The 22,584-nt window shown below is 32.5% G+C and overlaps 2 protein-coding genes and 1 long non-coding RNA gene across 3 annotated transcripts; 2 read left to right on the top strand and 1 right to left on the bottom strand.

Annotated features, from left to right (window-relative positions):
* Positions 1-322: 322 nt before the first annotated feature.
* Positions 323-5,947, bottom strand: LOC131854295 (juvenile hormone esterase-like). Its single transcript, XM_059205393.1, has 5 exons — positions 5,843-5,947; positions 4,861-4,926; positions 4,221-4,358; positions 2,770-4,070; positions 323-557 (listed from the first exon to the last, which is right to left on the bottom strand). The coding sequence occupies exons 1-5, from the start codon at positions 5,843-5,845 to the stop codon at positions 383-385; spliced, it is 1,683 nt and encodes a 560-aa protein (XP_059061376.1). The 5' UTR covers positions 5,846-5,947; the 3' UTR covers positions 323-382.
* A 4,771-nt stretch (positions 5,948-10,718) lies between these two features.
* Positions 10,719-21,403, top strand: LOC131854296 (juvenile hormone esterase-like). The gene is made up of 4 exons (XM_059205394.1): positions 10,719-10,787; positions 11,407-11,550; positions 15,831-17,134; positions 21,217-21,403. The coding sequence occupies exons 1-4, from the start codon at positions 10,719-10,721 to the stop codon at positions 21,401-21,403; spliced, it is 1,704 nt and encodes a 567-aa protein (XP_059061377.1).
* On the top strand, positions 12,096-14,131 carry LOC131854317 (uncharacterized). Its single transcript, XR_009358046.1, has 4 exons — positions 12,096-12,691; positions 13,133-13,259; positions 13,546-13,680; positions 13,863-14,131. It is a non-coding gene; the product is annotated as an uncharacterized LOC131854317 (long non-coding RNA).
* Positions 21,404-22,584: the final 1,181 nt, after the last annotated feature.

Genomic DNA, 22,584 nt, shown 5'->3' with positions numbered 1-22,584 from the left:
GTATTTTTTTCTTATGGCAAGGTGCACCCGCCTGCGCTAACGGTTTACGCTGGCGGGGCATCAGTGGGGGATGATAAGATGAGCACGAGATCAGGTTAGCCCATCATGGTAAATTCACTATGACTTTATCACGATGGTTTCCAGGGGGAACCGCGTGGAGGTCAACCTGACATGGTACATAGCCAGCATACTTATATTTTGAATTGACTCTCCGGTGATGGAAACACTAATAATAAACATAATTAATCTTTAATAAAGTCATAATCATTAGGCTAGAATGGTTTCAATGGCAGAAGGTATAATAAAAACAAATGTACAGAACTGTATTATAATAAAATCTATTTTTTATAAGTAGTCTATTATGTACACGAACGTTTTTTTTCTATTTCGCTATACAAGGTGCTCCCGATTCGCAGTACAGAGTGTCCCAGAATTTTATTCTGTCTTGATCAACGCCGTGTCCTACTGACAATGGATCCTCAAGGTTCAAATACTGCTGACCAGCACGACTGAATGGCTCCCATTTCACACCAAGACTATTGTTGGGCGTTGGATTACTAGAAATAGAAATATTACATACATACATCTTAAGTAACACTTCAAATTGACGACAATGAAGGCCTCGGTGGTCAAGCGGTTTGGCACACCGCTTTGCTTCCGATAGTCGCGGGTTCGATTCCTCGCAAACATTTGTATTTATGAATGTGATTGTTTGTATCAGTTTGGGTGTTTTTATATATATTAAATATGTATTTACAAAAAAAAAATATAAGTATTTATGTCAGTTGTCTAGTACCCATAATACAAGCTCTGCTTATAGTGGGACTTGATGGCTCTGTGTTAACTTCAAGGGTTTTTATTATTATTAGTATTATAGGTACTAGACAACTGATAGAAATGCATAAGTCAATTTTTCTTCTGTAAATACCAATAAAAACAATACTCATGAATACAAATGAATGAAGGAATTGAACCCACGACCATTAGAAGTAAGGCGGTGTGCGGTGTACTAAACCGCTAGAGCAACGCCAAGGCCGCACAGTAATGAACAATAAAACGAATGTAAAACAATCTCGGTAGCTATATGTAAACAAATTATAACCACGTCTATCTGATACACTCAGACTTGACAAGAACAATGAATGAATGATTCATTCATTGTTCTTGTTAAACAGGAGAAACCCAATGCATTAAAGGAAAACTATCATTTTCCTCAACAGTGACTTCAACGTTTTCATATTAATAAACTCGACTCCTTGACCGTGCTTGATGTTTAAGTTTAATGTTTCTAAAATCGTTAACAACTCAGTGATAAAAAAATCCAACACGATTTAGATATTGTTATACTGCGATAATACTAATCAAATAACATTCATTGCCTATAGATTAGTTTAATATTGGATTTACCGACACGTGCAATATGGGTAACAAATTGTAATATTAATAAACATGCGCCATTATTAAAGTTGAATGAATACGGTCAAACTACGCAGAATTATCTTATTTCTAACTGATTAGATAGCATTTGTAATTTAGAAGTTAGTTAGATTTTAAAGAAAGTATAAGTATAAAAATGTGTATACTACATTGATCCGGACATGCAAAGAAAAAAGATTAAAGAAAAATATATATATAATACAAAAGAAGACTGATCAAAGAAGACAACAGTCACAATCATGTAGAACCTTACTAATAGAAGTATTATAAACGCGGAAGTGTGTGAGTATGAATGGATAGATGGATGGTTGGATGTTTGTAGCTCACTCACGCAAAAACGACTAAATAGATTTCAATAAAACTTTACAATAATATAACTTATACATTAGAATAGAAAACATAGGCTATACATTTCATGCGGGTAAAAACCCGGGCACACATAGTAAAAAAAATAAAGAAAGAGATACATATAATATGAAAGGAGACAAAGAAGTCAAGCGTCGTTGTGATCGATTTGTAATGTATAAGACAACTAAGTAATTGTAGAGTTGTATATGGATGGACAATAATAATAGGTTTTGGCAGCCTACTCTGTTATGGAGCTAATTTTATATAATTACATAGATAGGATAATTGCTATAAATCAATAAAAGAAATTTAGAAGGCTATCATCTAAAATTTGACTAATGAACCAGTCGGATACGTCTTAGCAAATTACAAAGAAAGTATTAGAAGCCTATCTGGTTCAAAACATTTCATAGCAAATAATAATAACTTGCCATTAACAAGTCTTAGATATGAGTCAAGGTTTTACACAATAGTCATCTTTAACAATATAAAGATATGCTCATAAAGTTAGATATTTATGGTCATAAAATAATAAAATATTTTGCATGACAACAAATATCGATAAGACAAACGTTGCGTTCCAGTCATAACATTGATAATAATGCATGCACAAAACAAGATTGTGCAATCGACCGCAATTAAAAGACTAATATATATCTTCTCGCCACGCCCTTAACAGATAGGAGTAAAATTATGTTGCAATATTTCCTATATCCTGCAGTCGTCTATTATGATGCTCTTACAAAAACAAGTAGAGAACAGGAAGAACGAGAAGAGAAACATAATTATACAGTTATGTATATCATGCAATAGAAGAGCTAATTTCTGAGACTAATTTCTCCTCTATCAGGAAGTCTCAATCCATAGTATATTTATAGATTAATCTAATTATCATCTACGTAGAATCATTTGCACTGAATACTTTTATCTAATCCCTAAACCACCATACAGTATTTTGGATAAATAATAAACATAGATACGTACCCGGTTTTAGCAAAATCAGTCCACAGTTTCGTTACTTTGTATACTATTTGCCTAACTTTCTCTTGTTTTTCATAAACATCTTTAGTCTCAGCATTGTTGAATAAATAAAATAAGTCATCTGCGTGGGACACTCCTTTCATATGCGCCAAACCCAACGATATTTTTATATAGTTCATATCAGTTACATAATTAAACCTATACTGGTAAATAGGCTGATTTGAAGCACTATACAAATTGACGAATCTATTAGTGTTGTAGGCAAAGTTTAAATCAGTCTGTAAATTTACAATTGCCTCGGCTGTATCATTGGAAAATTCTTTGTTTCCTACATAAAACTTCTTTATGCGCTCTCCAAATTCTTTTGTCTTAGTCTCTGATATTCTTTGTGCTAGTTCTCGAGGAACTAAATATTGAGGGTTTTTATTTCTAAAGTCTGCTTTCGTTAAGTGATCGGATAACATTAGTAGACCTTCAGCTGAATTATATCCAATCAATATTGGAACTTTGTTTGTTTTACCCGCGAGCAAAGTATCTAGTGGTTCTTCGCATAAAAATGATTCTACATTATTGAATTTCTTTTCTATGACTGGTGCAAAGTGTATGGGAAGGCCTCTGTTTTTTTCATCATCTGTATCTGTTTTAAATGTTAATCCAGCAAGATCCAGAGCTGGCACACTTTGAAGGAACTCCAATAGTTCATAAACATCTTTAGCGTCTTTTCCAAGCACCTTTGCTGCTCTGAAAGCCCTCGCAACTGGATTTCTACCAACACCCCAGTCATCTATAGATGTTCCACTTTGTTGTATTGCTCTCTTAAATAAACCTTTAGACATTGGTGATAATACATGATGACTAACAGCGGCTGAACCAGCACTTTCACCAAAAATACTCACATTATTTGCATCACCACCAAATTGTGCTATATTATTTTTTACCCATTTTAACGCAGCAACTTGATCTTTCATGCCTGCATTTCCAGGTACTTCTGGAATATCTAAACTCAAAAATCCTAGCACTTCTAGTCTATAATTCATTGTGACCAGAATAACGTCATGCTGTAATAAATAGTCTGGACCTAGAAATTCTGAGTTACCTGATCCAGACGTGAAAGCTCCACCATGAATGTATACCATTACTGGTAATTTAGCTGATGACTTTAAGGATTTTGTAAAAACATTTAAGAATAAACAACTTTCATTTCCTGCAATTAATTCTTCTGTGGTTATGTCTATTTGTGGACATACCGCCCCATGATTTAATGCTTCGTATACACCTACCCAAGGTTCTGGGGGCAATGGTGCCTGCAATATAATATACAATTATATATTTTATTTTACTAACTTATTCGACCCTAACAACTGATATAATTCTAAGGTTGTTTTGAGAAAATTACTTTCAGGAAAATACCTTACCGTACCTTATAAAAAATACGTTATTTAGTTATTGTATACCTTAAATCGTAGTTTTCCGATTGGAGGCTTTGCATAAGGTATGCCTTTAAAGCTATAAGCCGTGGATCCATCTATAAGAGTGTGCACTGAACCCTTTATTCGCCCTTCCCGGACTGTTACTATTGGATTTTGACAGCCCTGAAATAGAAATCAATACATTAACGTCAAGAGTCTCCCAAATATATTTTTTATTACATTTTTATAAAGAGAGGATTACTAGTAAGGGACTCTATTGCTTATCATAACACTATGTTAATTTGACCTCCACGGGGGACCACCTGGACACCATCGTTGTTAATTCCAGATGAACTAGCCACTATTCCTGAGGATTACTGTGTCATGTCAGTGTATTCTATAATTTAACAACCATATTTCTCTTTTATACTTGGACAAAATCCCTCATCCAGAGAAGCGGATACTGTGAGCCTCTTACACATTAAAAACTCGAAGATGTCCCTCGTCCAACTCCATATGTTGGAGTATTGAGATCGAAACATAAGCCACACCCCTAACACAACATAAGTAAACTTGGTGAACAATTAGAGGCTCATGCTATGGGTAAAATTTAGGTAGATAAACTGCAAGGGCAACATTTGTTACAATACTATATACAATACTATAATCATTATTAATGTTTTACCTTGTGGCAATCGGAGAATTTCACAAATATTGTAGCACAAAGCGCAGCCGTGATCGCTACAACTTTCTGTTTAAAAAAATATTGCCAATGTTAATTTTAAACATTAAAATACAAAAGAAGAAAATAAATTTCGTTAAACTGTTGAAAGCTCTACTTCATAATAGAGCAGATTAAACCGTTAATGAATATCTAGAAAATACTAAAGTTCATGAATTCAAAGGTACATGTGCAAGTTATATTTATGTATATACTAGCAATTTTGATGCAATAAATAAATAAGAGCAGATCAGTTCCTACAAGGAATACCTATTCACGAGTAGAACGAATGTGCAAGCCAAAATTGCGCTCTACCAAATTTTAATGATTAAATTTCCATAACCACCGGCTGGTAATATAATTAACGTAATGCATACGAGAAGGTCATATTAGTCCTTATTGATTCGGTAATACTCGATAAAACATTCGGTAAGTCACATAAGTATGATAAGAGAAATATAAAACGACTATTACTTTATCTATGATAACGCTACAAACTGGTGTAAACTGGTACAAAACTATATATTTCGGGTAGCCTTAAAAGATAACAGAAAGAAAGAAAGAATATATTTTTTTGATAACACACATAGGGAATACAAAACAAATTTAATTCTCTCAATTTAGAACTGTAATGCGGAGTATTGGTAAAGTTATGTTCGCTCAGAATATGTTGAAGAAGATAGCACACATTCCAAACCCCTAGCAGTGCTCTCAGACTGAAGTAAAATATCAACTTATGTAAAATAAGTAATATGTCTTCCAAATATATTACATAATATTCTTAAGAGCTAATATTAATGATGAAAAATTGTATGTAATAATTAAACTAATAATAGAAATCAAAAAACATCAAAATACACTATTCAGATGAGTGATTGAAATATGAATCTATTCATAATCTATATCCTAAGACAGCAAATGGTGGATAAAACAGGAAATGACTTACCATCTTATAAATAATCCAATAACACTATTCACCATTGAAGTAAGATCACATCTGACGTACTATCGGTTATTCTCGTATTATATTGCAGTCTGAGTATTGTAATAATTTTCCTTAACAGCTGAGCGGGACGTTACAGTACCCTGCATATTTACATAGGCACCTCCACAGAACAAACCATACGTTGACGGCCTCGGTGATCTAACGGTTTGGCACACCGCCTTACTTCCGGTGGTTGCGGGTTCGATTCCTCGCACGGCACAAATATGTGTATTCATGAGTTGTTTGTATTGGTCTGGGTATTTTTTATGTATACCATGTATATATTTATGAATCAATATATATATATGTACATATTTGTATCAGTTATCTAATACCCATGACACTTTAACTAGCTTAATTTGGGTCTAGATGGCGTTGTGTGAATTGTCCTGAGAAAATGATTACTATATATTATCCCAAAGGCAAGGTCCATATCTATTATGTTTCCTTGATGTATAAAAAAAAATTATAAAAAATCTAGCCAGAATGGACACTAAATTAAAGTTGCATGGATGTATTAGTTAATTAATTACTAGTATATCGCGACACTGCCTATAATTCAGTTTATATTACTCTCTCGGTGCGTCATGGGCAATCCCGACTTCAAGGCTGAATGTTCCCGACAGCTCTCCATATAAAACGTGCTAGTATAAAAAATTTCTACTGTACTAATTACACACTATAAAATTTTGTACATCTTAATAATATTACACACGCGAAAGTTTGTAAGTATGGATGTTTGTTACTCTTTCACGCAAAAACTACTGAACGGATTTTTAAGGAATCTTTACAGTAATATAGCCTATTTATTAGAATAATATATAGTATATAAATTTTACGTGGATTACGGGAATACGTGGATAAAACCGCGGGAACAGCTAGTAATTGTATATTTTCATTAATTGTCAAAATATACATGAGGTTATGTGATATGTTGGTCCAAGGTTATTTATTGTATTAGTTTGTATCTTGTATTTTTGTAATGATAAAAAGTGTGATCTTGACCCCAATGACTTTGTAAGGCAGACGTAAGCATCTACTGTCACTCGAAAAATACAACTGACTTACCTATCTTTATGTTTTAATAAATATATATTCGCACCCAACACCCTTCCACACACACATATACACTCACATACATACACACACACGTCTTTTACAGTAGGAACAAATTCTTAATATAATAATAAATAACCCTAGAAGAGCGTGATCTCCTATCACAAGTATTTAATTATGCTTACAAGGAGATCCCAGCCCCGGCCTAAGGAAATATATAAATAAAAATATGTGATTGTTGATATGTAAAAATTTTGTAAAACATCTATGTTAATGAAATAAAATTTATTATTTATTTATCTTTATACAAAATGTTTACATCTTTAGAGGGAGGGAGATAGGGAATTTGGAGGGAGAGAGATAGGGAAAAGGGATTGTTAGTAATCCGGACTGTTGATCCCATTCCTAGCAAAGTACCATGTCAGCTTGACCTCCATGCGGCTTCCCTGGAAGCCATCGTGATAAATTCCTGGTGAATTTATGATGTTAGGTAAACCTGATCTCATCTCTTTCTACTCCTCATCTATTTCTCCTATCTCCTATCTGCCTTATCATTCTCCACTGGTGTACATGACAAGCTTTGTCTTACCTTTCAACCAAAACATCTGACAAGGCAAAATGAATAGTATAGTATAGCATAGAATACTATACTATTCAGAATATCATAGAAAAAAATAGAAAATTCTTTATTTAAATAAACTTACATTTAAGCACTTTTTAATAGTCATATTTATTTTTTTAATCTACCGCTAATTATACCGGAAAGCAGTCTCATCACTAGAAGAAAGAACAAGAAACTTCTGTGTTGCTCTTTTAAATTATTGTCTTAACTTTATATTTTTAAGTGGCAATGTGTAAATACATACTACTTTGTAATATTATGTCATCTGTGATAACTACCAACTAGCTCTAATTCATTAGAGTTAAAATATTAGACACACAACAAACTGGTTAAGTAAGTAAATAAGAGTAAGTCCCTAGAAACAGCATTCGTTCACAAGTATGACGGACGAGGCAGCCATCGTGCCAGCCAGACTGAAATAGATGAGATTAAGTACCCACAATATATGCAACATGACTGGTCACTACAAATTTTATAAACAAATAGCAAACTTAGGCCTTCCAGATTTTGAAAATTTGAATTTTGTTTGGCAAAATCTGCAAGTCTTTGTTAAAACGCCACTACACATCCTATGTGGTTGTAGCCTACTCTTGAATAAACGAAATATCAACTATCGAAAGTACGCACTTTATCCTAAAGAGATAAAAACTGTCGCACCAGAGCCATCCTTCAACTTTTTCCCTGGCGGGCCTAGGCAGCAAACTCTGAAAAAAGGCGAGCACAATAGATCTGTAGCGCGGTGGTTATACTCACCACTGTAGCGTTATATATGTTGTAATGTCGCTACTTAATATATTATTTATTGTAGTATGTAAGTAATGAGTATACCGGTAAATAATTGTACTATTTATTAAGTTTAGTATTTATTGGTATTGGTAATGTGCTACAATATTTATTAGAGACGCGAGTACTCAACGCGGAGTCGTAAAGCGGACTGATTTTACACTTAACTGAAATCTATGTTAATGGAGACGTAAACTAATTGTAAGGGTCTCAAGGGTCGACAGAAATATTACAAGTGTAGGCACAGATGTATGCAGGTTGTAGTGCTACAGGTATCTTTAGCACCGAGTAATAACCAAAATCCCTTAAAAATATACTGTCACAGACGACTTAACACTGAATCTACCTTGGTAGTATGGTAGTAGACTACGCTTTGTAGTCTGCACTTTCACGCTGTCATAAAATTGACAAAAGGAGTCGCAAGCGGAAACCAACAAATGTGTTAATAAATTGATCTACATTTTATAATCCAATACTTAATTATATCAGTTAATGCAGACCCCTCCCCTTTTTTTATAATAAAATCCAAGTTGACAACTCTATCACTTCATATCGTAAAATAAAACGGGTCAAGCACGAATCGGTAATCATTATAATATTTATTTATAAATTGTTTATTGTACTATATATTTACACAAAAAGTAAACAGAAAAGAGATATATATACATATGTATATACAATAGGCGGTCTTATAGCAAAAAGCAATCTCTTCCAGACAACCTGTAGGTAGAGAAAAACAACAAAAGTAAGGTGGCGCTTGAATAGCATGGAATATAAAGGTAATAATAGAGGTAGAATAATAATACAAATAATTATTATAAAACTAATACACATTATACTATATATATAAACACTACATGCAATATACAATATAAAACAATAATGTTATATGCAAAAAAACAAGACACACAGCAAGAAGGTCAGAAAAGGAATTTAAGTGGAGAGGTAACGGTGGTAAAATATTATTAAATTTTTTCACAACATAATTTATTTATACTGTACAAGGTATCTAATATTTTTTTTTATTGGGAGCTATTATTAGGTGTTTGAACCCTACGGAGATCTATAGATATCTAATGCTCATGAAATATATTAGAAGTATTACAGTATATCTTGTTTTTAACAAAACTAAGTTTGTTTATGTCGAGTTTTTGTTGACTTCTAGAATAGTCAGGTGCACTATTCTGTTTTTCCTGTAATATTTTTAAAGATGGTATATCTTAGTAACTTTACTTTTCTCAGTAACTTTAGTTATTTCGTTTTTATTATTTACAATATTGCACAGTAACAAATAGATAGACATAAAGACGGACTAATTATTACTTTTCGTTTTACCCTTCCGATACGTAATCCTAATTATGAATGATGCTTTGTATTGCCATCTTCTATTTCCTTATTTCAAGGCTAATTTTTATTTATTTTTGCTAATTGAGTTAGTTATGAATTTCAGAGCTTTATATAAAAATAAAATCTTCATTAGGTATTCTCATAGGAAGAGAATCAAAGAAACCTTTAGAGATATGACACAGAAAGAAGATTTGTCATTTACTTTAGCCATTTAATATTTATAGATCACTAACTGTGCCCGCAACTTCGTCCGCATATCGAAGTGACCTCGACCAAACAAAAAAATTAATAATCTAACCCAAAAAAAGCAAATAAAATGAAAGATTTTCCATACAAACTTCCATCAACTACAAATAACTTAAAAAATATAAGTAAAATTTTTTACTTAATTACATTAAGATGGATAATATTTTTACAAACTTTGAATGTCATATTTATTTGTATTTAATTAACAACCTCAAAAATAAGTTTCAAGTTTCTAGCTTCAAAAACGTCGATTCTTCCATACAACCTTTCATCCCCCCTTTAACCCCTTACAACCCTTTCATCGCATTAAAAAGTAGTCCTTTCTCAGGGCCTAGACTATTTGTGTACCAAATTTCATTTAAATCGATTCAGTAGTTTTGATCTGAAATCTAGACAGACAGACAGTCAGAGTTACTTTCGCATTTATAATATTAGTAAAGAGGATATAGATATATTTTGAAAAATCTATACAGAGACATTTTCTATTAAAAGTGCTTTACATTGTGTTAATTTTATACCGGAAAATTGAGCAAGTTGTTGGCAACATTGCTGATTGCAATAACATAAAACAATAAATAGAATCATATTGTATTTTGATTGACGAAATCAAAATGATTATATGAAATCCTTCATATCTTTCAATATTTATTTTCGATATTTTATGGGATTGAAGCCAGTTCTAGACTGACCGTGTTGGTAATTCGTAGCAAATTTATTAAAATTTAGTAAATATTAAAAATATATAATAAAAAAATAAAATTTAATTTAAAAATATAGTTAACAATGTCTCTCCTTGCTAAACATTTGTGTAAACACAATAATTGTTCCAGTCTGGTCAATATTCTTAAAAAGGTATAAAAAAATAGTGTATAAATAATAAAATTCACTTTAACATAAATAGCGTAGAATTATCCAAATTCTATGCTATTTATGTTAAAGAGAATAATAAATAAACGAACGAACGAAAGAAATTTATTATTTACATTTAATTTATTAATATTAATTAAATAGAAGTTGTCATTTAAATAAAAATAAGTTAGACACTATTTTTATTATCGATACGTATCTATATGGAAAATAATATATAACTTATTTCTATAGCTATTCAAATATAAAAAATCTTAATTTAGTATATACATATATATATACTAGTTTCTATATATATTCTGGCCTCTATATGCTTTTTTTATGGGTAATGGGACAGTGCGCCCTCCTAAGCTAACAGTATACGCTGGCTGGGCTCCAATGGATCACGAAAAGATAACAATAACATCAGGTTTTGGAACAAATTAGGGATTGAACACGGTTGTTTCCAGGAGGAACCGTGTGGAGGTCGATCTAACATTGTACAATGAGGTCGCTGGTCCCCACTATTATCAATCCCCTTCCCCTTCTCCATATGCTAGACTACCATCAGCCCAGACTTATATTTTGTTTGGCAGAGTAATTGTATAAATGTCGTGTATTTCAGAGGAATTTGACCACAAATCCTATAGTGGCTGTGGAGCAAGGTAAATTGAAAGGAGCAGCATCTAAACTCCTGGACGGATCAGAGTACTACAGCTTCAAGGGTATACCCTATGCACAGCCGCCAATTAGAGACCTCAGATTTAAGGTAAGTTTAATATTATTAATTAAACGTACCTTAACTTATAATGACGATGGCCGCGGGTTCGATTCCTCGCACGATGCAAACATTTGTATTCATTAGTATAATCGTTTGTATCGATCTGATTGTATCCTTTGTCTATATATATATATATATATATATATATATATATATATATATATATATATCAGTTGTCTAGTACCCATAACATAAGTTCTGCTTACCGTTGGACTAGACGGCGCTGTGTTAATTGTTCAGGATTATTTATTTATTATTAATTATATTTGTTTAAAATAAGTATATACGTTTTTTCATTCGATCGTATAATTAGCAAAGATTATTTCATTGTTCCCTTAGTTTCAATTTTCATTATGCTATTAACTCAAATAGTAGGTAATATAATCTATAATAACCATATATCAAATTAATTCAAATCATTTATTCATATAGATAAATTTCAGCCGCTTTTGGACGTCAAGTTTTTTGTGCTAATATTTTTTTTCTACTGTAAAGTAATGTTACTTTGTAGTACTTTAGTAGTCGAGTTCTAGGGCCGTATTATGAACTCTTATTCCCATTCAGTTTACGGCTTAAACTGAACTGCCTGGCGATTTCGTATTACGAACGCTATTAGCCAGCCAGTCAGCGGTCACGTGACAGCTGAACGTCTTCTGCCCGAAAACTGACCGGCTATTTCGTATTATGAGCGTTTCATTTGACAGATCTAAGCGGACGCAACTGTCAAAAAGACCGTTTAAAAACAATTCAGTTTACGGTGGCTTCATATTAGCTTTTATAGAATTGTTTTCTAATTTATAGCTTCATTATTGTAATTTGGTTATTATTTCTATTTCTATGTCAGTTTTTATTATGTTTAAAACATGTTTGTGCAGTTATTTCGATTGTTTTTGTTTCGTTTTAATTTTAATTATGTGTGATGAACTCGAAGTATTGGAGTTTTTGGAAATGTGTGCACCCTACGAAAAAGAAGTAAGGAAAGTGAAAAGACGGTGATTACGCGACCAATCCAATCAAAATGAACAATTTAGAAAACGTTATAATCTAAATAAAGATTTGGTGCGTAATATGCGTGCGAACTCATATGCCGGTATCATCGAAATTTACAGACCTACCAGTGGAAACTAAGGTATAATGTATTGTAATTATTTCACTAAATCACTAGCTGACTATGTCAGGTTTTAGTAGGATTATTATTTATGCTACAGGCATATTTATCAACGGCCTATTAGTGATATTGCTGTTCATTCTTTAGTACAGCCAATGGCAAATAACCGATTTATTGCATTTACCCAACATCCAAAAGTAAATACATATATAAAATTCCAAGGACATCTGAGTAAAGGATAGATAATAAATATTCAAAGGTATCTATTTCTATACAATTAGCAACTCTATGAGTACCATGTAACATACCATATGATATAGTGATAATATATATGGTAAAATGTATGCATACAAGTAAAGCCTAGAAAGCAAGTATACAAGTATACAACAGTCTGATGATGTGCAGTCTCTCCGGCACTTTCCTCCGAGGACAATTAATTAAATTAAATTAATTATATTTTAGGTTTTATAATTGGAATTTGGAATGCTGGGTGTATTGGGCTGTATTTGACTGTACACATGCCACCCCATTGTAAATTAAGAAGAGATATTACTGTAGAAAACAATACCATTCATTAAATATATAATTGGTAAGTGAAATATAAATTAAAAGACATGTTTAATAATATAAGCACTTTTAATATCTTTTTTTAATATAATTATATACATTAACAATAAACAAGATTTTAGACATGCAAAATATGTTAATGATTATACATCTCTAAAGCTACTTATATACTAACAATAAATTGTTTACTTAAATATTAAATGACCATAACACTTAGACATATGTTTCAAATAATATTTATCCATTAATTATTCTCTTATGTTTCAAATAATCTTCATCTATGTAATTAATCTGGAAAAAAAATTTAGGTTAGTAATGCTGACATGGAGATTATAAGTGTGGATGCCAACTGGAACTGGAGCTACTCATGACATTTGGGCAAAGCAGAGGCATTAGGCAACATCTAGAGGACTTAAGCTGGAATAAATCCTTATGATTACTTGGTAAGCACAAAATTTTATTATGAAACTATAAACATCATTAAATCTAAGCTCTAAACTTCAGTAATTTAGAAACATAGTTATTTATCAGCACCAACAGTTATTGTGCTGTGTTTTTAATGAAATAATACTTTTTGTAAATAAATATTAATATTATAGTATATAATATGTTGTTTTTTTTTTAGGAGATCCAGGATATGCTTTGGAGAAGTATACTCCCATCTCAAATGTTATATCAGGACCACAAGAAGCATATTACACTGTAAGAACATGGAATATCATTGAGAGCACAATTGGGCTTCTAGATTTAGATGCCTACATGTACTTTGAGCTCTTATAGAGAACTAAATGAAGGTCTAGCTGCTAGACAAACCCATGTTGTTTAGTTGTGGAACTAAGAAATTGAAACATTTATAAATAATAATATTGTTAATAGCTCAATGTTTTAATTATTTGTTTTTATAATAAATGATATAGGTACATTATTTATGTCTTTTATTGGTAGTTATAATTAAAGGGATATGATAATTTTATTATATACTAGTTATTACCTATGACTTTGTCCATATGGCATACCTAGTTTTTGTTAAAATAAATAAAATATCTCAAATAAAAGCAACTTGTTACTCCTTTACACAACTCATTACATATGACAGTGAAAGTATCCCTCAAATTTGGCCCAGCTGTTTCAAAGATTAGCAAGAACAAACAAATGGACAGACAACTATTTTTTTTTAATGTCATTTATCTTACCTTCTATATGTATGCATTTACTGAAAAGCTGTTGTATGGTGAACTTCAAAATTACAAACAGATACTTCAATTTATTTGCATAGATACATGTATTTCAGATTTTACTGAGATTCCTATTAAATGAAATAAATTAAAATTCAGATGGTTACCTTATAACACTTAAACTTGACAATCCTTTCCAGTCTTTAAAACCCCTAAGGAGTGTAATTGTTGAGCGACGTCCTCACACAAGCGATTGGTATGGTATTCTTGGGCGGACTTATTAAAGCCACTTGCCATTTCCTTATGGGATTTTAAAAATCCCATATAATTTCAAATTACCGGTACGATACACGACGTAGGCGAGAGGTTTCAGTCCGTGATCTACAATTTAGTTAGATAAATATACAAATATAAACATTTAAATATTTGCATCATTTTAAAAAAACATTACTAAGAAAATGTTAGGAATACTTACGTTACATTAGGTATATTTTTCACAACAATTGAATTATTAAATTTAACTTGCGTATAAAGTCATGGAAAGGCTAAGTTTCAAATTGTACATTAAAATCAGAATTAAGTACTTTGCGCGGAATTTTAAGTAGATGCACAAAGTTCGTTTGGATATTATAATGAAAATATTTTTTACAAATAAATCCGAATTATTAAAAAAGACAATAAAACTGTCTGGAATATTTTTGTATATTACACAAATTCTACCATTGTATCTTAATTACTGTTTTCTATATTTAATTTACATTTATTTAATTAATATTTTGTCCAAAAAGTGACACACAAAAACTCAACTTAACGTTGCAACGAATGTATGCGTATCCGAACGCAGCGCGAGAAAATCCACTAACCAGCCAGAGACAAACTATCCAGGCAGAATACGGTTTGAATTTGGACCCTCATAATACGAAAAAGAACAATTCAGTTTAAGGCCGTAAACTGAACTGCCTGGAAACTGACTGGATTTTAAAGAGTTCATAATACGCCCCCTAGATATACAATAAATTATTTTCGTTTAATTCCAATATTGTAGAAATAGTTGCATTAATGAGTATCAGAATTTATATTGGTTTTCTGTGTATATTATCTATATATGTTTAAAAAAACTGTTCTATGTATTTATATCAGTTGTCTAGTACCCATAACACAAGTTTTGGTTAGCTTGGGATTAGATGACGCTGTGAAAATTATCCAAGGATATTATTATTGTTCTAAGGCCCAAAAATGGACTAAAATATAGGATGCATTCGTGGTTGTGGCTTAGTAGTTTCTTACCTTGAATTAAACTCAAAAGGTCATCAGTTTAAATCTGGCCCAAACATAAAAAAGTTTTTTTATATCAAGTTATACTTCTTACTTAATTATATATAATTTTCTAGATTGTATGTTTTAAATATAATTTTCAGGCGCCATTGCCACCCAAATCTTGGGACGGTGTATATGAAGCCACAAAACATGGACCTGTATGCCCCCAATTAAACACAATTACTGCAAAGGTGATAGAAGGCAATGAAGATTGTTTATATCTTAACGTATACACAAAATCACTGGCACCCAGTGATAAGTTGCCTGTAATGGTGTTTATCCACGGTGGAGCACTTATGTCTGGATCGGGTAATTCTGATGCGTATGGTCCAGACTTTCTCTTACAACATGATGTTATATTGGTAACATTAAACTACAGACTTGAAGTATTGGGATTTCTAAATCTCGATATTCCTGAAGTACCTGGAAATGCAGGTATGAAAGATCAGGTTGCTGCACTTAAGTGGGTAAAAAGTAATATTGCTAAATTTGGCGGTGATCCAGATAATATAACCCTCATTGGTGAAAGCGCTAGTGCAGCAGGAGTCACAAGTCACATGATTTCATCAATGTCCAAAGGATTGTTTAACAAAGCCATAGCACAAAGTGGAACCGTTATGGATGACTGGATGCGGAATAGAGACTCGCAAGCACGAGCTTTTAGACTTGGTAAAGTTTTAGGAAAAGATACCGATAACCCAGTAGACTTATTGAAATTCCTTCAAAGCGTCCCTGCTACTAATTTCGCGGGATCTACGCTCAAAATAAGAACATTCGAAGAGTCAAACAGAGGTGGGCCTATACTCTTTACTCCTATAGTTGAAAAGGATTTTGGTAACGTGGAGCCTTTTTTAAATGTGGATCCAGTTAATGCTATTGCTTCTGGAAATGTTAGTAAAATACCTGTACTTACAGGTTACAATTCTTTAGAAGCTATTATGATGATAGGGACTATACGCAAAAAAGCAGAATTTAGAAGCAAGAATCCTGATTATCTCGTACCCAAAGAAATTGTGTTTAATAATGTGTCAGCAGAGAAATTGAAAGAATTTGGAAATCGTATTAAAAAGTTTTACGTTGGCGACGGGGAATTCAATGATGATACAATTGAGGCACAAATTCATATGTTGTCTGATTACCATTATACTTATAGTATTAACAGGTTTACATATTTGTACAGTAAAACTGATCAGCCAATTTATAACTACGTACTAGATTACAATTCTGATATGAATCTATTTAAGAAAATGCTGAAAGTAAAGCACATTAAGGGGATGTGTCATGCCGAAGACCAGTTTTACTTATTCTCTAATAAATCCACCACCGATATATATAAAGCGCAGGAGAATATTAGGAATATGGTGTATACGCTGACAAAGTTATGGACTAACTTCGCGAAAACTAGGTATGTTTATATCTTATTTCCTATCCTTTATAGTATTCTAGTTTGTCCAAGTAAGGTTGAGTGTGTTGTCACATGAATTTAATGTAGAAGTATTTCTATCAGTGGTATATGGCAGTACCCACAACACAAACGCCGCTTAACTTGAGACTAGACGACTCTGTAAAATTGTCCTGGAGTGGAGAAAGAAAAGTAAAACGGTAAAGTAATTCCTTACACAAATATGATATTATTAAAATATAGTGTCAGCTAGGAAGATGTCGCTGTTTTTTACATATACATTTATAAGAAACCTGACCACCGCTTCTAGAACCTTTACGACCTTCTCTATTAGTGATCAAGTTCCGATCGTTATTTAGTCTACACCCATATCGTAACATAAATTTTGTCTCTAAACGAAGTATCATCGGGCAACGAATAGAGTTTCGATATAGAGCCTAGTGTTGACTATTCGGTGACCAGACTAAGAATTTGTCCTTACGTAATATATTTATAAACTATTGCCATACAAAATGCTTAGGCAATCCACAGATAAATTTATACAATCACGTGGAGTAAAGGTATAATAGAATTAACTATTTTCTCTTATCGGTTGGCAATCTTTCTCAGATATCCTTTATAATATATATTATTACTTTTATCTATTTTCATATAACACTATACCCAAATACAACTATCAATCAGATGAAATTAGTGTAATTACTGTTTATTTTTAAACGTCGATAAAGAAAGATATTTCTTTTACAATAGCGGATAAACAATGATCTCTTTATTTATAGCCTTAAGATAAATATGTGATGATAAAATATATATAGGTAATTATTATCATTACGCCACTATTTAACTTACTGCAGTTTTAGACAGGGCAATATCTTTTATAAAATTGCACGTTTAGTTATGTAAGGTTTAGGTGTAGTCTTGCCGACGTCATCTTCATTCATTCTCACTCATCTTCACCACTCAGGTTTCTTTCCTTACAGTGCAGCTTTAGATACACGTTCTAGTATAGAACTTACACACTCTACTTTGTAGTACAACGTTTTAGCTGTGCCCGCGACTTCGTCCGCATAAAATATATAACAATCTAACCCAAAAAAGACAAAGATTTCATCGTTCTAGCTTCAAAAATGAAGAATATCCATAACCAGGTTATGAATATTCTTCATTTTCAGGTTATGGATATTCTTCATTTTTGAAGCTAGAACGATGAAATCTTTGCCTTTTTTGTAATTTTTATTTAAGCCCCTTAAGAGTAAGGTTTCAACAAACTTTGAATGTCATATTAATTTATCTTTAATCAACAGCCTAAAAAATAAAGTTAAAATTTAATTATTTAAAAAAAATTAATTAAACAAACAGACAGAGTTGCTGTCGCATTTATAATATTAGTAATGATTAGGAAAATATTCGACACTATATATGTATGAATTAGAATCATTTCCAGACAGATTTTATTATCGCTATATTTATTATACTTATCTTTACATTTGATTGTAAGTAGGTAATAAATCGGAATAAATTATACACGTAATTCTGGGTTTATAGTTATAAACGCCCATATTATATCTATAGCCGATATTATAGCTTATTCGTCACCAATAATCATGCATAGCTACTACAATCAGGGCTGTCTATCACCTATTGAGGCCCTGGGCACATTAGGATAATGGGCCCCCTACGACTATAGTAATATAGCACTATTTTGTTAGAATAGACAAAATAATTTTTGAACATGACTCTTTAAAGATGTATATGGGGATGCTCTACCTTTAAAAAGTCGTTATGTGATGAGGGGTTCAAGGTCTTGCTAACATTTATAAAAAAAAAAAATAATAACCAACAAATATATAGTCGGTAAGTTATTTTTGACGACCTTGGTGGTATAGCGGTCCAGCACACCGCTTTATATCCAATGGTCGCGGGTTCGATTCCTCGCACGGCACAAACATTTGTATTCACGAGTATGATAGTTTGTATCGGTCTGGGTATTTTCTATGTATAATATGTATGTATTTACGAAAAAAAAAATATCTATGTATTTGTATCAGTTATCTAGTACCCATAACACAAGCTTTAGCTAGCTTAACTTGGAACTAGATGGCGCTGTGTGAATTGTCCTGAGATTATTATTATTATTTTCTAGGGTAGGATAGCAGTCGATTATCGTTTAGTAATAGAGTAGGGAGTAGACTAGACTAGTGAGCCCCAATCTATCGTGGGGCCCTGGGCACGTGCCCAGTGGGGAAGAAGGGCCTCCTTACAATGGGCTTTCTAACCTATACTAATATTATAAAGCTAAAGAGTTTGTTTGTTTGAACGCGCTAATCTCAGGAACTACTAGCTCGAATTGGTAAATTATTTTTGTGTTAGATAGTCCATTTGTCGAGGATAAAGCGTGCCTCGCTAGCTATATGACATTATACTACGACCAATAGGAGCGGAGCTGCAATGGAAAATATTACAAAAGGTGGGGAAATGAAACAGACGAAGTTGCGCGGGATAGCTAGTTGTATATATACATATATATATCGTTTGTATTCTTTACACGTGGAGGTCTTAATCTTTTCTTATCATTTTTATGACTAGAAGAACTAGTAGCTAAGCTGGCTGCACATTTGTTCATTGATAAATGGCAAGTGATAACGGTCGACTACGTAGAAGAACGGCACCACGGACATCACGGTATCATGTGATGCCCGTGATACTCGTAATGGGTTGATATTGTTATTACCAACAAAGGTGTCAGGTCATGCAAAAAAAAACAAAACAAAAAAATTAAAAAAGTATAAATAATTCTCAAAGATGAGACTAGTTCCTAGTTAGATTAGGTAATACTAGCTGTACTCGCGGATTCAGCCTCGGGAAATTTATAGCCTATATGTTATTCTGATGTATAAGCAACATTACTGCAAAGTTTCATCAAAATCCGTTCAGTAGTTTTTGCGTGGAAGAGGAACTCACAAACTTTCGCGTATATAATATATATTAAAATAAGATTACGTTATCTGTGGTTAGGTTACGTTGTAAGTATATCTTGTCCTAGTAGCCTATTTTTTTTTATTTCCTGCTTATATTAAAGAGCTTAAAGCCAGTCTGGGGGCAACAACCCCCGGGGGTTGTTGCCCATCCATGCCGGGATAAAGGTGCTCGTTCCAAGGCCCCAACCTGCACTTTAGGGATGTGCGGATAACCCTGTTTATTCACTCAGGTGTGATGCGTTCGTACCTTGTAATTTTACTGTCATATCTTCTCTCTCTGTTTGTCATATATCATTTCTCCTCCATCCTTTCATGTCCTCGGTGGTCTATCGGTTTAGCACACACATCACTCCCGATTGTCAGGGTACAAATATTTGTATTTATGAGTATGTTACACAAGCCTAGTATAGGAGGATTGTACTGTCCCCAATAAACAGTGCACGCGGCACCAAATGTTATATAAAGTAATCATTATCTGTTCTAACATCGAACTATAAGCATTGTAATTATTATTTTATATTAATAAATCTAATTTAAGAAAAAGGTTGGATTTTTTACAACCTCCGGCTGTAGAATTGTATTGACAACGACAATTACAAGGCTTATAACAGAACAGCAGAGAGGGTGGACTCACTGCCCCCTCTGAGTTATTGACCGTTTTGTCTCGTTTATTACTTTTAAATTTTATTATAATCAGCAATTGTATTAGTTTTTATTATAATTGACAAAGTCTCTGATCTAAATATATATATTATAACTCAAAGGTGACTGACATAGTGATCTATCAACGCACAGCCCAAACCACTGGACGGATCGGGCTGAAATTTGGCATGCAGGTAGATGTTATGACGTAGGCATCCGCTAAGAAAGGATTTTGATTAATTCTACCCCCAAAGGGATGAAAATTTGTATGAAACTTTGTCAATTTTAAACCGATCGGGCTGAGACTTTGCATGCATAAAGCTACTATTACGTAAGCATCCCCTAAGAAAGGATTTTGATAAATTCCATCCCTAAGGCGATGGGAAGGGCAAAAGCTAGTTATAAGATAAAGCCTATATATACCTAATAAAAATAACGGTATGTTTATCGTCATTTTGTCTACAGCGATCCAACGCCAGACGAGAGCTTAGGAGTGAAGTGGAATCCATACACGCCATCTGGCAAGGAATACCTACATATCGGAGAGCCTCTCAGGATGGGGCACGCTGCCAACAGTGAAAGAGTCGAATTTTGGAACCAACTTTTCCGTGATGCGGGACTCCCACATGTTATTTCTTCTAAAAACAATTAATAATATCTTCATTCATAATTTAAGTGCCGCTCTCTTGACGAAAGAGATCCTAAACCTAATTAAATTGGATTTTCGTACCTGTCTTCCTATATTATGACAATTGAACAGAGCATTTAAGCAATTAACACTAAGTTTTATAAGGTACCCGCAGCGTCTTCGCACGGGTGTACATGTATTATACATATAAACTTTCCTCTTGAAATCTTTCTATATATTGCTAAAACTGCATGAAAATCCGTTTCGTAATTTAAAAGATATAAGCGAACAGACAACGGAAGCCCCTTCATTTAATATACATAATGTGTAACCTTTAGTTTCTTAAAAAAAGAAAAGTTAAAAAGTTAAACATTGTTGTAAAAATATTGTACATTTTTTTACAACAATGTTTTATGCGGACACAACGTTTAAAATGAATTTACTTAAACAAATGCTCGGGAATATGGATATAGTCGGAGGCAAGCCTGTGCACATGTTTTTATGCTATTCCAAATAAAAGTAGATCATATATGTAATGTGTTAAATGTATAAAAAGTTATATATTAAACTATAAATACTAAAACAATATACTATTTCTAGTTTAAATCGATGTTTAAAAAAGGCGGGTTTTTTTTTTTCAATAAATCCGTGAAAAACCGGAATTATGAAGACTTGTGTATAGTCGAAAAGTATCGATATTTTTTCATATATTACACACAAGCAGCCTGATGAAATATTTTCACATAAACTATAATCAGTAACTATGTTACACACATATGCAGTCATTAGATTATATAAAAGCATTCTAATCATTGTAGAAACCGATATTCAACGGTTTTATAAAACGATAACACCACTAGCGTAAAGAATGTGACCAGATTTAGTAGATTTTTGCTATTTTAGCAATTTTGTCTGACATTATGAACTTCGGCATATATTTTTATTTAAATTGAATTTTGAAATAATTAATCTATAATAGTTCATATGTACCTACGATATTTAGAAAATTTTTATTTTAGCTTGATCGAAGTATTAGACAATACTTTGAGTAAGCTAAATAAAATTTTCTTCGAGTAAGCTAAAAGAATATCGAGATTTAATTAGTGTTATATCTTAAACTGATAATTCATTAGCAATAATGAAGCCCGTTCTTGTGAGTAAATACAGGCTCTCTGTATTAAATCCTTTGATTGAAGCTTAAGAAT

This window comes from Achroia grisella, unplaced genomic scaffold (genome assembly GCF_030625045.1).
Source record: "Achroia grisella isolate CSIRO2021 unplaced genomic scaffold, CSIRO_AGI_Agris_v1 utg976, whole genome shotgun sequence".
Lineage (NCBI taxonomy): Eukaryota > Metazoa > Arthropoda > Insecta > Lepidoptera > Pyralidae > Achroia > Achroia grisella.
The sequence above is the reverse complement of the archived record's forward strand: the minus strand, read 5'-3'. Positions and strand labels throughout refer to the sequence as shown.